General features: G+C 45.4%; 3 protein-coding genes across 3 annotated transcripts in view; 1 reads left to right on the top strand and 2 right to left on the bottom strand.

The window, feature by feature from the left end:
* The window catches only part of LOC147017753 (GTP-binding protein GEM-like), a 61,971-nt gene extending 47,791 nt beyond the window's left edge, over positions 1-14,180 (bottom strand). The window contains exon 1 of the mRNA XM_085847640.1: positions 13,987-14,180. The gene's annotated coding sequence lies outside the window, so the exon portion shown is untranslated. The remainder of the gene's footprint in view (positions 1-13,986) is intronic.
* On the bottom strand, positions 306-2,979 carry LOC147017754 (pyruvate dehydrogenase [acetyl-transferring]-phosphatase 1, mitochondrial-like). Its single transcript, XM_085847637.1, has one exon. It carries the CDS (start codon positions 2,427-2,429, stop codon positions 930-932), a length of 1,500 nt encoding a protein of 499 aa, XP_085703763.1. The 5' UTR covers positions 2,430-2,979; the 3' UTR covers positions 306-929.
* Positions 14,181-14,187: 7 nt separating the features above from the next.
* Positions 14,188-15,842, top strand: part of NFS1 (NFS1 cysteine desulfurase) — a 64,544-nt gene continuing 62,889 nt past the window's right edge. Inside the window, exon 1 of the mRNA XM_085847639.1 lies at positions 14,188-14,539. Within this exon, the coding sequence (XP_085703765.1) occupies positions 14,461-14,539 (79 nt within the window). The 5' untranslated portion in view covers positions 14,188-14,460. The remainder of the gene's footprint in view (positions 14,540-15,842) is intronic.

Here is a 15,842-nt window from a genome sequence, read left to right as displayed (position 1 = left end):
GTTGCCACTTCAGACCTCAATCCATCATATCATTTGTGTGTACTCATTTTGAAAGGTCTTATGACGTCACAATGGTGGCTGGCACTCTGTTTCATGTGAAGGGGGCAGGGGTGCAAGGCCTGCCTGCTGTAATTTGTACACAGTCTGTGAGGTATCTTTTAAACATTGTGCTACATCAACGTTCCATCCTTCAGATAGCACAGCAGGGCAAACACCCTGCTTAGTGGTGCGAAAAAGGGATGTTAACGTTACAAGGGCAAGGACAAGGATCGAGCAAGCCGAGAAATCAAGGGTGGATACAAAGCAGCCAGTGTGGGCCAAATGGCCTCGAGTTTATTATACATTGGTGTAGTGCTTTACATTCGGGAGTAAACCTTGCAAACAGGATTCAAGGTGAACATTTGTTCTTTTGGAACAGCCTGGAAACAACTTCCACACAAGCACACCTGAACCACCAGGTGAGAATGCACGTGGGAACCTCACCGTTCTCACCTAAGCCATTTGGTCGTTCATCGATCAAGTTAAATAAGACAGGTGTAAGCTTTGATATAATTGGTGGAATATGCATAATACTGATGGTTGCCATTCTTACCCTTGCAGTCACACTTCAAGAGCCCACCCTCCCCTCTCCCTCCTCTAATATTAAACACTTAAGGCACATCCTACGAGGAGATCTGCATCTGAAACACGACCATTCTCAAAGCAGCAGAAAAAAAACTATACAACAGTTTATGAAAAAGCCAAAAAAAACTCCGAAGGCTAATTGCACGTGTACGCAGGTGTCCATGGTAGCATAGACATTCCAAGGAATCACCATCCGTGGCGCTTGGAGTCCAAGACCGACGCCTCTGTGACCCTGGGTCTGCAAATTGAGAGCAAGGGGCTGCGGAGGTGCGCTCGAGGTAGCGAATGGACTCTTCGGTGAGAACTCAGGACAGCTCACCCGAGAGTACCTGCGGGTTGAACACGACCACCGTCACGGTGATATCGTCACGGTAAAGGCGGGCAAGGTCCTCCGGGAGGCTGAGCATGTCGCACAGCCGCTCGTCGCACAGCTGCCCGGCCTCGTCCCTGCCCACGGCGTGCCTCACGAGCAGAGTGGCCGCGTTCCGTTCGGGCGCCGCAGGTTCCCGGCGAGATCGAAGCAGTTCGCCGTGAAGCTCGCCCAACGTCATGGACGCACCAGTCTCGGTGAGACGGGGATTGAACATGGACAGAGCGCCACCCGACGCCTCCATGAAGTCCCCCACCACTCGCACCACCTCCTGGTCGTCCAGGAGCTCCCAAAGACCGTCGGAGGCTAGGACGAGGAAGGAGTCTTCAGGGCTCAGGATGTGACTGCACAGCTCGGGCTCCGCAGTTAGGTACGGAGGCGTGCGGAAGTCCGGTGGATAGAAGTGGAGGTAGCGGTCTCCTTCCATGAGGGCAGCTCCCCGCTCGAGGATGTGCCGCTGGAGCTCGGCGCTCCATTTGAACTTGACGTCTCCGAAGGCCCGCAGAGGGGTCAGCATTCCCAACAGACGGTCTTGCTGCAGCAAGGTGTTGCGCTCGTCGCTCGGGTGCTCCGCACGGAGCCTGGACGTTTCGGAAGGGTTCTGGGCGTCGTGGTCGCGGCTCAGAGCCACCGCTTGCCATTCGCTCCCGCATGCGCTCCTGCGACCCAGCACGGCTCGGCAGTCGCCGGCGTTGGCCACGGTGAGCGTGCGTCCGCAGACGTGGGCCACGCACGCTGTCGAGCCGGAGAAGGCGACCCGCAGCGCTATGGAATCCAAGAACTGATTGCCGGAGCCCACCTGTGCCTCGAGTTGCAAGTCCGAGTCAAGGTGTCGAAAGGCGCTCGCGAGCACCTCTCCGATGTCGCGCTGCTCACCCGGAACCTGCAGGGCGATCAGCTGCTGCCAGTACGTACGCAGACTGTCAAAATACATGGCGGCACTTTCCTTGTTCACAAAGTCGTACGGGTGTTTGTGCCACTCCAGAATGGGCGCCACGGATCGACGGCTCTCCACCGCGTCCTCGATCTCCTCCAGCGCTCCTTGGGACAGCAACGACACGGCCACGTAGTAGAAGAGTCGTTCGCTGAGCGCCTGTGCGCACGCGGAGCCCGCGTGCCCGTCGAACACCCCGAAGAGCATCCCACCGGTCTGCAGGCAACTGGCGGCTGCACGTCGGTCTTCGGCCGGAGAGTTCGCCGCCAGTTGATTACTCTCGAAGCCCAACACCGAGCTCACGTTCTTGCCGTCAAATTCGGGAACCACGTACGAGTACTCGCTGGCACGCAGGATCGAGCCCACCTGCTCCGGGGAGAGGTGGAGCGCGTGCGCCGCGTTCCTTCGCGGCATGCGAGGCACGGACTGGGCGTGGCACGCGGGGCACGAACGGAGAGCGCCGGCCACGAGCGGCGCCATGGCGCGGCGCAGGGTGAGCATGGGGCGCGTGTCCTGGGCGATGATGTCGCGGCCTGGTCGACGGGCCCGAGGGGAGGTGCAATGGAGCGCGATGTGTTCCTCGGATTGCGGAGAGCAGCAAATGAGGTCCACTCGACACTCAGGGATGGCCAGGGAGCTTGGCGTTCACAATCCGACACTCGGGGATGCCCAGGGAGCTCGGTGTTCACAAACCTGTGAGGACAAGGTTCCACGTGGGCGTTGCACCAAATGGTTGGTGAACGAGGAGCCGCACACAAGTCGCCGCTGCCTCGGCCTGGTTGAGTTTTCGGTTGTCGTCGTCGCCGTGATGATGATCTCGTACCGAGATCCTCTTTTACCGCCGTTGCGCCACAGATACTTCCCTAACGTCGAGTTCGCACACCCTGCGTGCCGGTCATGTATAGACTCCTCAATTGTGCGTCACAATTACGTCATAAACACTCCGCCCACACCTTCCGGTGGCCTCGTTTTTTTTTTCTCCACGTGGTTTTTTTTCTCCCCCTCCCGTTCTCGAGAGGCTTCCCCGTCAGTTTCCCGCACAAACCTTTGTTGTCTTCGCTTCCCGGATTTCCGCCCCGTCGGTGTTATTCTTCGTACGTGCCGCTAGTTAAATTTGAAGGCATCTGTTTAAAAACATGATTTCAAAATATCACAACGGTGGTGTTAATCCGTCCACAACTCGAGACTGTGTCTCAACGTTGCTCGGAGAGGGGCCGCATTGTGGAGTATGTCGTTAAGAACGTAGTCGAGCGAACTTTGTGGATCCACAACCCTTTCGTGTGGATAAATGATGCGGTGCTTGAGCCGGGTCGTGTCCCAAGAGGGGGTCTACTCGAAGCGGACCCCAACCGATGTCCACGAACGTGAGCACGGTCGCTGGTGGAGCCCGTGCAGCGACCTCGCTTCACCGAGCCCATGGAGCACGACCGGAACAACTGTGGCTGGAATTCAATCGGAGTTTTCATTGGTCGCCCGAATAACTGCCTCGAAATGTCGATCACGTGTGCGTTTTACTTCTCAATCATTCAAACTATTTTCATACCACTCGGATTCCCTCACGATAAATAAATCGGAAATAATAAATTGGAGAATATGTGGCCTGACATTGTGACGTCACAAACATTTAAATTGTCAGGAGACTGAAACATCGCGAGACAATCGATCGAGTTAATTATTGTACAAGTCTTTTTTATCTTAACAGACAAACTGCCAGAAGCGTCTGTTTCTGTGTTCCAGACAAACACATCTGAAGCGTCTGTTTCTGCTACGGATGACGTCATCACGGATGACGTCATCACCGACGATAAAACTGATGACGTCGTCGCCGACAAACACTCCATTGCAGCGTTCCTTGTTAACGAGGGCCCATTCACTGTATGGAATTCAATTCTCGAACATTTATGATTAATTGCACATATTAGAGCAAGCAGATGATTTTGATAAAGTTTTTGTGCCGCGTCAGTGTAATTCCTTAAATATCATCTACTGCCAGCATTGAATGGAACTCCATGTAACAACCAACCCCATGTCCCCTCCCAAGGATGGAACAACCAAACTTATATCCCTTCCCAGGGATGGAACAACCAACCCCATATCCCCTCCCAAGGATGGAACAACCAACCCCATATCCCCTCCCAGGGATGGAACAACCAACCCCATATCCTCTACCAAGGCTGAAACGATCAACCCCATATCCCCTCCCAGGGATGAAACAACCAACTCCATATCCCCTCCCAAGGATGGAACAACCAACCCCATATCCCCTCCCAAGGATGGAACAACCAACCCCATATACCCTCCCAAGGATAGAACAACCAGCCCCATATCCCCTCCCAAGGATGGAACAACCAAACTTATATCCCCTCCCAAGGATGGAACAACCAACCCCATAAGAAAGGATCCAGAGAAGAATTGGGAAACAATAGACCTGTTAGTTTGACTTCAGTTGTGGGGAAGGTGTTGGAGACATTAATTAAGGACCAGATGAGGAACCATTTAAATTAATACAAACTAATTAAAGGTAGTTAGCATGGGTTTACCAGAGGTAGTTCCTGTTTAACAAATCTTTTAGAGTTCCCTGAAGCAGTGTCTGATTGGGTGGGTGAGGGAAAGGCAGTGGACATAGTATAACTAGACTTTAAAAGGGTATTTGATAAGGGACCACATCGGAGGTTGTGAGCCAAAGTGAGGGCTTGTGGAGTGGCTGGTCAGGTAGCTAATTGGATTGCAAACTGGCTTTGTGATAGGAAGCATTCCGAGATTGATTCCGGGCCTAGTTAGACTCAGCTATGAGGAGCGGCTGAAGGAGACAGGGCTTTATAGACTATAAAGGAGGCGGTTACAAGGAGATATGATAGAGATGTTTAAGATAATGTAAGGTACAGATAAAACAAGTGAAAATGAATTATTCAGCAGAGTAGACAGTGATAGGACCAGGAGCCATATCCTGAGAGTAAAGAAGAGGAGAGTTAAAATGGTAGTAAGGCAGGGGATCTTTAACTCAGAGAGTAGTTAATGCATGGAATGGTCTCCCTGGAAAGGTAGTGGCAGCAGAAAAAGTTGATAAGTTTAAATTAGAATTAGATAGTTACCTGGAAGTTATGGAGATCGAGGGGTACGGGGATGTTGTCTGGACTTTTAGATGGCTTGAGCATTGATGGGTGATTGTGTTCGGCGTGCTGTTGGTAGGGGTCTCCTCAAGGGGTGGTGTGTGGTTGATGTGTATTTATTATCCAAGAACCACCTTCGCCCACACCCCAAAATAAAAAAAACACAAATAAATTGTGTTTCTCTTGTTTTGTTTAAATAATGAAAATAAATACATTTCTCCTTTTTGTTTGGACTCTTGGGATAACTGTGGGTGTGCTTCATTGTCTCATCCCCATTTCTCCCCTCATTCCCTCAATGGAATTGCATCATTTTAACGGATATAATTGGTCTGGTGTTCATGATGCGCAGGCATGATGGGCCAAATGTCCTCCTGCGTCTTGTTTCATTGTGTATGTCTTGTGTACGTCCTTGTGTACGTCCTGTGATTTGGAAGAACCATTTATACAATGTCTAAGTTAATAATTAATTGGGTTTGTATTTTTCTTACTGGCTCCAGAACAAGGACACTTTGGTCTGTTTCGGGATACATAGTTTAATGGAAACCAAAATGTCCATCTTTTTAAAGATGGACCCATGGGGACCAACACACATCTCAAAACCATCCCTATCAGTTCCAGTCGATGCATTGAAATCCTCCAAGACTAGAAGAGTATCTCGTCTGGGGCACTGATAAACCACAGACTCGAGCGTGGCGTAGAATGCAACCACAGACTCGAGTGTGGCGTAGCGTCTGGGGCACTGATCCTGACTCGCCTCAATCGGAGCATAAACAGAGACCAGGGATTTGACACCCAAGGAGTGACGAATCCTTAGTCTCATAATCCGCTCGTTGACCGGTGTTTCCTCAATTACCATTGGAATCAGTTTATTGGACACAGCTACAGCAACTCCAGGGGCATGGTAACCATCAGAGTGACCAGACCAATGGTAGGTATAACCACCCACCATGATTTCACCACTATCCAGTCTCCGAACCTCAGAGAGTGCTGCAATACCGATATTCAAATGCCTGAGCTCAGATGATAACAGAGACAGGTGATCATCCTCTCTTAGGGATAGGACATTCCAGGCACCCACCCGAAGGGACCGCCTCAGCTTAACCCAAGGAAACCACCGTCTGGTGGACGAAACTTCAACAACACCACCCTGACACACACAACCGCAATCTCACCCTGGAAGTTTACCTTTGGTTTCCCTCCTATCATCAAAGAGTGGTGGTCCCGAAGGCTTTGCCCCAATCCCGTCATCCAGTGAGCTTCCCTGCGAAGGGAAGCTGTGCAGGAGGTACTCCCATGGAGTGGGTTTTCAATTTTTTTTGTATTTTTCTTGTGTTTAGTGGAGTGGAGGGTTTTATGGTGGCCGGAGTGCAAATCATGCCACCAACCTCCTAAAAAGAAGTAACACAACTGCAGCAGGATGTCTGCAGACACAGTTGGGCACTTGATATGGATGGCCGGTGGATCACACGGAGCTCCTCCACCCTTGGACAGGTTTTTTTTTTTTAATCCTGCTGGGTGTCCATATCCATACACCCTTATCAACAGGAAACCTGGTGGGGGGAGACGGTTTTGTTGCCGACAACCCAGCCATGAAACAGGTTAGTACAGGTTTATATGATACCTGAAAGCAAGTCACAGATCTAATCTGGCATGACCTGACAATAATACCTCTCCATTTTCCAATTGTTGAATCGGTTTGTATTGCCTTACTTCCTATGTAGAAACCTATTATTTTTGTTTTCATGATATAACCGATGGTATATTGCATATTACATCGAGAAGTTGCATATTTGGTCACTGAATTCAACCACCAATTATTTAGGAGGTCAACCAAGACAAAAATGTTAACATCGACCAAAGCTCAACAACTTAGGTGGAATTTCTAAAATCCTCAATTTTCATCCCTTTGACTTGAAATTTGAAGAGGATTTGCATATCAGGTCAGTGAAATCAACCACCAATTTTTTTTTTAATGTCAAATAGGCCAAAAGGTCAACATAGGCCAAAGGTTAACCACAGGTTGGATTTCTGGAATCCTAAATTTTCATCCGATAGCTTGAAATTTGACGAGGATATATATATTTCAGGTCACTGAATTCAACCAGCCAATTATTTTTTTATGGCAACATCGACGAAAAGGTCAACATAGGCCATAGGTCAATGAGGGAGTCAACAACTAAGGTGGAATTTCTAAAATCGTCAATTTTCATCTCATTGACTTGAAGAAATTTGAACAGGATTTGCATATCAGGTTTCTGACGTCAACCACCAATTATTTTTGAGATCAACATGGGCCAAAAGGTCAACAACGTAGGTGGAGTTTCTAAAATCCTCAATATTCATCCCATTGCCTTGAAATTTGAAGAGGATTTGCATATCAGGTCAGTGAAATCAACACACAATAATTTTGAGGTCAACATAGGCCATAACGTCCGCATAGTCATTTAAAAATGGTCAATTTCCATGCATTTGAATTGAAATTTGAAGAGGATTTGTGTATTTTGTCATTGAATTCAACCACCAATTATTTTTAAGGTCAAAATTGTTTCATGGATTTCAAAAGTATCGTCTTATGCATTATAGCTTTCTTGTTTGATACTTGGGGAAAAATGTTTTTTGCCAAGTATGTTGGTCTGTCGCGTTTGTCTGTCTGTCACAGAATTTTTAGATCCTCGTGGAGGATCTCTAAGTCTTACTCACGTTGTTCTTGTTCTTCTTCTTGTGGACTTTTTTGTTTCACAGCCTACAGTTTTCATCGAAACTTCCTGAAGCTTGGCGTATATATGTAAAAATACCCTGCGTAACCATCTCCGATTTAGAAAATTCCTCCGAGAAAAAAAGTTATGACGTCAAAATATCTCCGCTAATGGAAATCGCCTAAAAAATTATCTCCGAAACTAGGCAAGCTTTTTGAATTCTATTTGCGGGAATCGAACAGGGCATTAGCAGAGATGAATTACCGCACATATGATACATCACTATGACGTCATTCCTATTTTTTGTTTCACAACCCAGAGTTTCATCGGATCTTCGTGAAACTTGCCATGTGTATGCAGAAAGCCCACGCGCAGGAAGTAACCATCTCCGATTTTGGAAATTCTTCCTTGAAAAAAAGTTGACGTCATAATATCGCCGCCAATGGAAATCGCCTATACCATTATCTCCGAAACGAGGCAAGCTGTTTGAATTTTGTTTGCGGGAATCAAGCCGGGCATCAGCACAGATAATTTATCGCAAACCTGATACATCAGAATGACGTCAATATTCGTTTTTATGACGTCATCATTAAGAGGACGAGGATCTTAGCTCATTTGAGCTTGTTGGCCATAGTTTTCAAGCAATCATGCTGATTTTTTTTTTATGTAAGTAGGTGACTGGCCAAGGGCAGCAACACTTTATTTTGGTGAAGATCCGAATCCAGATCCAGACATGAGAATATTTTAAGTGATTCTTCACCAATGAGAGAAAGGACTTAAAACGATATATACAACACCATCTCAAAAGGTTATGGATTTTAACGATTCGAAGGAAACTTGGTGCACAGGTTGGGTGTGTGACAAGTATGAATTGACTTAATTTTGGTGAAGGTCCGAATCCTGATCTGGATACAAGGATTATTGAATTATAAAGTGATTTTTCACCATTGAGAGATGGGGCAAAACTCAATACTGCACAATATCTCAAAAAGTTGTGGACGGATTTAGATCAAACTTTGTGGACATGTTGGGTGTGTGACGAGGACGAATTGATTCGATTTTGGTGAAGATTCAAATCCGGATATGAGAATTTTAAAAAAGTGATTCTTCACCATTGGGATAAAGGGCCAAAAACGAAATATAGCACAATATCTCAAATGAAACTTGGTGGACATGTTGGATTTGTAACAACTAGGGCGGGCCCGTAGGGGCAGGCCCGTAAAAAAAAACTTTTAAACCGTGTGCCAGAAACAACAACCACACAGGCCGTTCCTTCGCTCTCGTGTGCCCGTACGTGCATGGCTGTACGTGCGTGGCCGTATGTGCAAAAAAAGAGTTTGTTTTTTTTAAAACAACCACACAGGCCGTTCCTTCCTTCTCGTAAATGACCATTGTGTTTATCTATAAATGCGCATAAGAAATCGAGAAATTATTAGAATACAGGAAGTCGTGCATGCCCGTATGGACTGTTCGCATGCAATCCACGAATTATCGCTTGCATTGAAGTCACAACTGCTGTGATACTTCCACACACAGAATTATTTAAAATGCAAATTAAAATCAAGTTTTCCTCCCTGTCTTTGCTAGCCATGACATTCGCTGCCATTGACCATTGCCACTCCTACGCCATGTTGAGGCGACAGGGTAGGATTTGTAGGAGACCTGAAAGTACAGTGTCATTAGGTATTCCACGTTCGAATTGTTTTATTTTAAAATCGTTTTAAAAAAAATTGTTTGCAAAGCATACCACCAAAATGTGATGTATTTCGTTGGGAAGCATGTTGTGTAGAGGTGAATTCCTTAACACTTCCAAAAACATACTCAGGCACGACAGGAAAAAACAGCTGAAATGGATGAAGAACGATATCAAACCTTGAAAAGGCACATACTCAGGTCCCAGAGTCAATTGTGACATCATATCAAAGAAAAAAAAAGAGGAAGCATTGTGACGTCATAGCACCATGTCCTGTTTGGTTGACAGACAATATATAGGTCGTTATTGGTTGACAGACATTGGTCATTGTATCACGTCATTCTTTTTATTACTGCCAATTATTGTGATATTATTATTATTAATATGCTGTTATCATTATTCTGAGAAAAAAATGGCATAAGGTAATAAGGTGGAACGACACTTCAGCTGCCATATATACACCTTTTCAACACTGAAAAAAGCAATAAAATGGCCGTTAACTTGGGAACCGCTCATCCGATTAATATCAAACCTTGACAAGGCACATCCGTGGGTCCCCAGCAATATTCCTGGCAAGTTTCAATCAGATCGGACCATCAATCGTGCAAAAAAAATTAATAAAAATAAATAAATATTAATTGTGACGTCATTCGTGACGTCATAGCACCGTGTCTTGTCATTGGGTGACAGATAAATGGCCGTAACTTGGGAACCGCTCGTCCGATTGACATCAAACCTCAAAAAGGCACATCTGTGGGGCCCTGGCAATATTCCTGGCAAGTTTCAATCAGATCGGACCAGCGGTTGTCGAGAAACGGCAGTCGCAGACAAACAAACAGATGGACAGACAGACAGACACACACACACACAGAGATTGCTGGAATTATAGATACTAGTACGGGCCCGTAGGGGCGGGCCCGTAGGTGCGTACCCGTAGGTGAGTGCCAGTATGTACAGCCCTCTCTCGCCTCCTCTCTCTCACCCCCACTCTAATCCCCCCTCTCTTGCCCCCCCTCTCTCTTCTCCTCTCTCTTGCCCCCCTCTCTCCCCCTAGTCTCGCCCTTCCTCTCTCCCACCTCCTCTCTCGCCCCCACTCTCATCCCCCCTCTCCCGTCCCCCTCTCTCGCAGATATTGGTCGACAGATAAATGGCCTAACTTGGGAACCGCTCGTCCGATTAATATCAAACCTCGAAAAGGCACATCCGCGGGTCCCCAGCAATATTCCTGGCCAGTTTCAATCAGATCGGACCGTCAATCGTGCAATAAAAGATAAATAAATAAACATTAATTGTGACGTCATTCGTGATGTCATAGCACCGTGTCTTGTCATTGGTCAACAGATAAATGGCCGTAACTTGGGAACCGCTTGTCCCATTAATATCAAACCTTGAAAAGGCACATCCGTGGGTCCCCAGCAATATTCCTGGCAAGTTTCAATCAGATCGGACCGTCAATCATGCAAAATAAAATAATAAAGAAAGAAATATTAATTGTGACGTCATAGCACCGTGTCTTGTCATTGGTTGACAGATAAATGGCCGAAACTTGGGAACCGCTCGTCCGATTGACATCAAACCTCGAAAAGACACATCTGCGGGGCTCCGGCAATATTCCTGGCAAGTTTCAATCAGATCGGACCGGTGGTTGTCGAGAAACGGCGGTCACAGACAAACAGACAGACAGACAGACAGACAGACAGACGGACACACACAGAGATTGCTGGAATTATAGATAGATAATTTGATTCTGGAATTATAAATATAACCAATTGATTCCATTTTGATGAAGATCTGAATCCGGATTCAAGAATTTTTAAAGTGATTCTTCACCATTGAGAGGTGGGGCCAAAAACTATGTACAGCATGATATCTCAAAAAGTTGAAGACAGCTTTCGGTGAAACTTGGTGGACACGTTGGGTGTGTGACAAGGAAGACTTCATTCAATTTTGGTGAAGATACGATTATTTTTTTAAGTGATTCTTCACCACTGAGACATAGACTGAGACTGTGGGACCTTATATAGATAAGTGTGTTTCTTTCTAAATCATGTCTCATAAATTAAATTTGCCACAGGTGGACTCCAATCAAGTTGTAGAGACTTGATTCAAAGGAAATTGGATGCACCTGAGCTCAATTTGGAGTGTCAGAGCTAAGGGGTTGAATACTTATTGATGCAAGATATTTCAGCTTTTCATTTTCATATACTTGTAAAAAAATTCTGAAAACATGTTTTCACTTTATCATTTTTGGGTATTTTGTGTAGATTGGTGAGAATTTTTTTTTAAATTTAATCAATTTTAAACTCAGGCTGGAACATAACAACTTGTGACAAAAGTCAAGGGTTGTGAATACTTTCTGAAAGTACTGAAAATAGTACGTACTAGATATAAATGTGTGTGCTGTTGCTGTCGACTGGCCCCATGCCTGCCCCGCTCGAAGAGGGCAGTGGCACAGAGACAGTCGATTGACCTCCCTGGAGTGAACTAAAGATTCCTCACATGCAAGAAGATATTGTGGTGGGGGTGTGGGGTAGAGAAAAAGGAGGTGGAGGAAATGGTGGTTCATGTGGTTCTTGGGGACCGATCGGTGCTGGCATGATGATCGTGACCGCACTTCTCCTGATTAATCCAGGCAGCAGGGAAGAGTGGGGTTAGATTTGGCCCCCCGGCATCTGTTGCAGGTTACAACCATCACGAAGAGGCATCTCCGATAGTTTATACATGTGCATTATTAGTACATACTTTATAGACAGGCATATTCTCGTTCTGAGCAGAATAAATTTTCATAGTATGTACTTTATAGCGAACGCAGTGAGCTTCATACTTAACGCGTGCACGTGAGAGAATAGGAAACAACAACAACACAATACCCCTGGCTATTTGGAATCCGTGTCGTCAGCTTTGACCTTTTGCTTCCGGTTGTTGTTAAACGTTGTGCGGTGTATAAACACGATTGGGTTTTATTTCTATCTTGTGAATATTACTTAACGCGTGCACATGAGAGAATAGGAAACAACAAAAACAACACAATACCCTGGCAATTGTGAATCTGTCGTTGGCTATGACCATTTTGCTTCTGTTTTTGTTTTGTATCTGGTTTTTTTTTTTTGTTTCCGGTTTTTGTCATGGGGAATGATGCATGCCGGGAGATCATGACCGGAAGTGTTTATTTATTATTTATTCAATTATTTTTTTTTCCCCAAAGTTAATTTTAATAAAGATATCTCCCGCATGATCAAAAAAACTTTTTAATCGTGATTTACATTATTTGATCGCTGATCCCGAATCCAGGCCGAAGTCACCGGAAATTGCTGATGATCAAAATCAGCATCAGAAATTGCACAGCTGATGATCAAAATCATCAGCTGTGCGGCGCTTACATGTACCACGGTATAGTTGGCAAGTTTCCAGTGGTGAACAAGTTTTATGTAAAGTCAGAAGCGAATGTAAGAAGAATTCTACGTTCGCTTCTAGACTTTGCCTATTCCATATTAGACACACAACCCTAATAATATTCCACCATTAACTTTCGAGTTCAGTGATAATGTCCCAAAGTTTAATGAGTGCTATTGGATGGGGAATTCTCTGCAGATGACTGGTAGGTAATTTAAAGGTTTATAAGTTCTGTACTGGTAAACTTTTTGAGGATTTATGTTTCCTCTTGTCGCCATATATTCACAAAGCGCTCATTAATCTGGGACACATCCTGAGCATTATAAGTACAAGAGACAGGATAGTACTGATATCCTATTAAGCAGAAGGAAATTATTTCAGGAACTCTATCACCAACACAGCTCACCATGGCTTTCTACCAAGTAGTAAATACAGCAGACAGCACACTCGATGTCAATCTAAATATGTGATGTAAATGCTTATGAGGACACTTTTCTCACCCAATCACATTCAAATTGACCTCATAACGATGTCCAGATAACATTTTACAGATAATTGAACTACATTTGGGTGGACTACACAACAAAAATGATGAATAGTACAACAAAAAGCAAGCAATGGCAATCAAATTGTTGCCAAGGAGTTGTTTTCACCGCGCTACAATGGCGGCGGCCTCGCCAACCGGAAGTCACCCAAAGTTGCGCACACCTATCACACAAATAAAGGTACGAATAATGATCCTGATTACACCAATTATTATAAATATCCTTTCCGACGTAGAATTTAAAAAGCTGAGTGAAACCACTGGTAACACCTTTTAACCTCTGTTGTAATCCATGATGGTGTAGTCCGCAGAAGTAGCATGGTTCTTCTGTGCACGGAATTTTACGTGAATAAACATCAAGTTCGAGTTCGGGTTAGCCTCATTGGCATGCTTTGACTTTAATTCCATTTATATATTCTTTGACAATCGTACTGTCGTTCCCGGCCCCCTCTTGGAATGAGGGTTGCTCCCCTATAAATGTCTTCCGATAACATGAGCATGGGTCTGAGTACACGACAACTTGACGTTGAACGGTTTCTGAGTTTAATTCACATTCAGACAAACCTTGAGAGAAACTGTATTAGTATATCAAAATGCGCAAAACACGGAACAAGGCATTTACCTCAGGCATGCGGACAACACCGACCGAAGTCTTTTCAACCTCACGATTGTTATTGCTTTAAACGAAAGTGGATTATCATGCAATTCGCAATGAAATGTTCAGTTTCGATGAATAAAGTAAGGAAAGCGCGACAGAGGAAATGCAGCAAAAGCCGGATATCCTCGACGCGGACTGACGTCATCTGATTTGAGCAGATTTTACCCGGATGTTGAATCACGTGTTCGCGCTTGAGGCTTCAGCAATCAGATCGCAGGTGTTCCGTCTGACGTCACTTCCGTCGCCATTTTCGGCGCCGTCTCTCCACACACGTAAACAAACTCTGTGTTGACGAGCTCTGAGGCACCGTGTTGATAATGCCGAGCGAATCGGTCGGCCTTGCTGGTTAATGTGTTGGCGGGTTAGTTTTCATGTCCGTTGGTTACTTCAGCAGGTACAACCGTCCACGACTCGGGTTGTTTTTCATCCTGAGAGACCATGCTCCGAAAAACCCTGCAAGCTGCAGCTTCCCGACTCGGGTCCGCTCCTCGGCAGGTTCCACTCCAGCTTTCTACAGGTGTGAAGGGTTGGGGGGGGGGTGTTTACACAGGGGGCTGGATATGAGGCACTGTGGTTTGAGAGCATGGTTATTATTGAAGAGTTAGTGTAATAGTTATCGAGTGGTTATAGATGTACCCCAAACTGACCAATTTTGGTTAACACTGTTTTTGCATGTTTCTATTGAGAGATGTAAATGTTTCTAAAATACATTTACTTTCTCTTACACAAATGTGTTTCATTTAAGGCCCTGTCACACCTTGACGATTTAGCCAGCGTATGCCTGACGTATGCAAAATTTGGCTAAAACGCTGGCACACGTCGAATACGTTATGGGTAAGTTTGTATACGTTAAGAGCACGCCGGCATACGTCGTAGTACGCCGAGGTGTTGGACAAATTTTCCATGCTTGAAATTTTTCGACGTATGCCAGCGTATGACTCACACGTTCCGCATAACGCTGGCCATAAGTTGTAGGCACGTTACGCGATCGTTGACACACGTCGACACACGTTACTTGTACGTTACTCATAAGTCGAAACATGTCAAGGTAATGTTTAGCGTCAGTGTTCCAGACTCCCTGGTTTTTTTTTTACCTTAGGTATGATGGTGATGTTAACACTTCGATTTCTAATGCGGTTATAATATAATATTAATAGCTGCCGCTCAACGATTTAAATCATAACCACACTAGAAATTGAAGTATCAACATCACCGTCATACTGAAGAAAAAAAACAAAACCTGGGAGTCTGGAACACTGACGCTAACCATTACATTGACGTGTTTCAACTTATGAGTAACGTATATCGACGTGCCTACAACTTATGGCCAGCGTATGCGCAATGTGTGTCATACGTCAAGTGTGTCAAGAAATTTTCAACATGCTGAAAATTTCTCGACGTGTGCCAGCGTACTACGACGTATGCCAGCGTGCTATTAATGAATACAAAACTTACCCATAACGTATTCGACGTGTGCCAGCTTGGTTCGGAAATTTTTCATACGTCGGCATACGCTGGCTAAAACGTCAAGGTGTGACAGTGGCTTCACACTTCGATGTCTAGTGCGGTTATGATTTGAATCGTCGAGCCGCAGCCTATGAATAGCCTACGCCACGTGATCGTCGGTGATACGCTGCCACACGCTATGCATAAGTTAGACTATCGTTGGGCATAGGTTGTGAACGCCGACAACGTGCTCAGCATTCGTTGGCATAAGTTATCGATATGGGATTAAAACGTTCTGTGTACGTTACTAATACGTTATGCATACGTCCAACACGTTATTCTACACCCAAAACTAAATAAAAAACATCAATAGT

The sequence above is a fragment of the Eptatretus burgeri genome, chromosome 11 (assembly GCF_056783735.1).
Source record: "Eptatretus burgeri isolate ZD-2024b chromosome 11, Ebu_testis_v1, whole genome shotgun sequence".
Classification (NCBI taxonomy): Eukaryota; Metazoa; Chordata; class Myxini; order Myxiniformes; family Myxinidae; genus Eptatretus; species Eptatretus burgeri.
Note: the sequence above shows the minus strand (reverse complement) of the source record. Positions and strands in the feature narration are given on the sequence as shown.

Bases quoted from the DNA above. Each gene is read 5' to 3' on its own strand.
- LOC147017754 (XM_085847637.1), bottom strand. From the start codon at position 2,429: ATGCTCACCCTGCGCCGCGCCATGGCGCCGCTCGTGGCCGGCGCTCTC.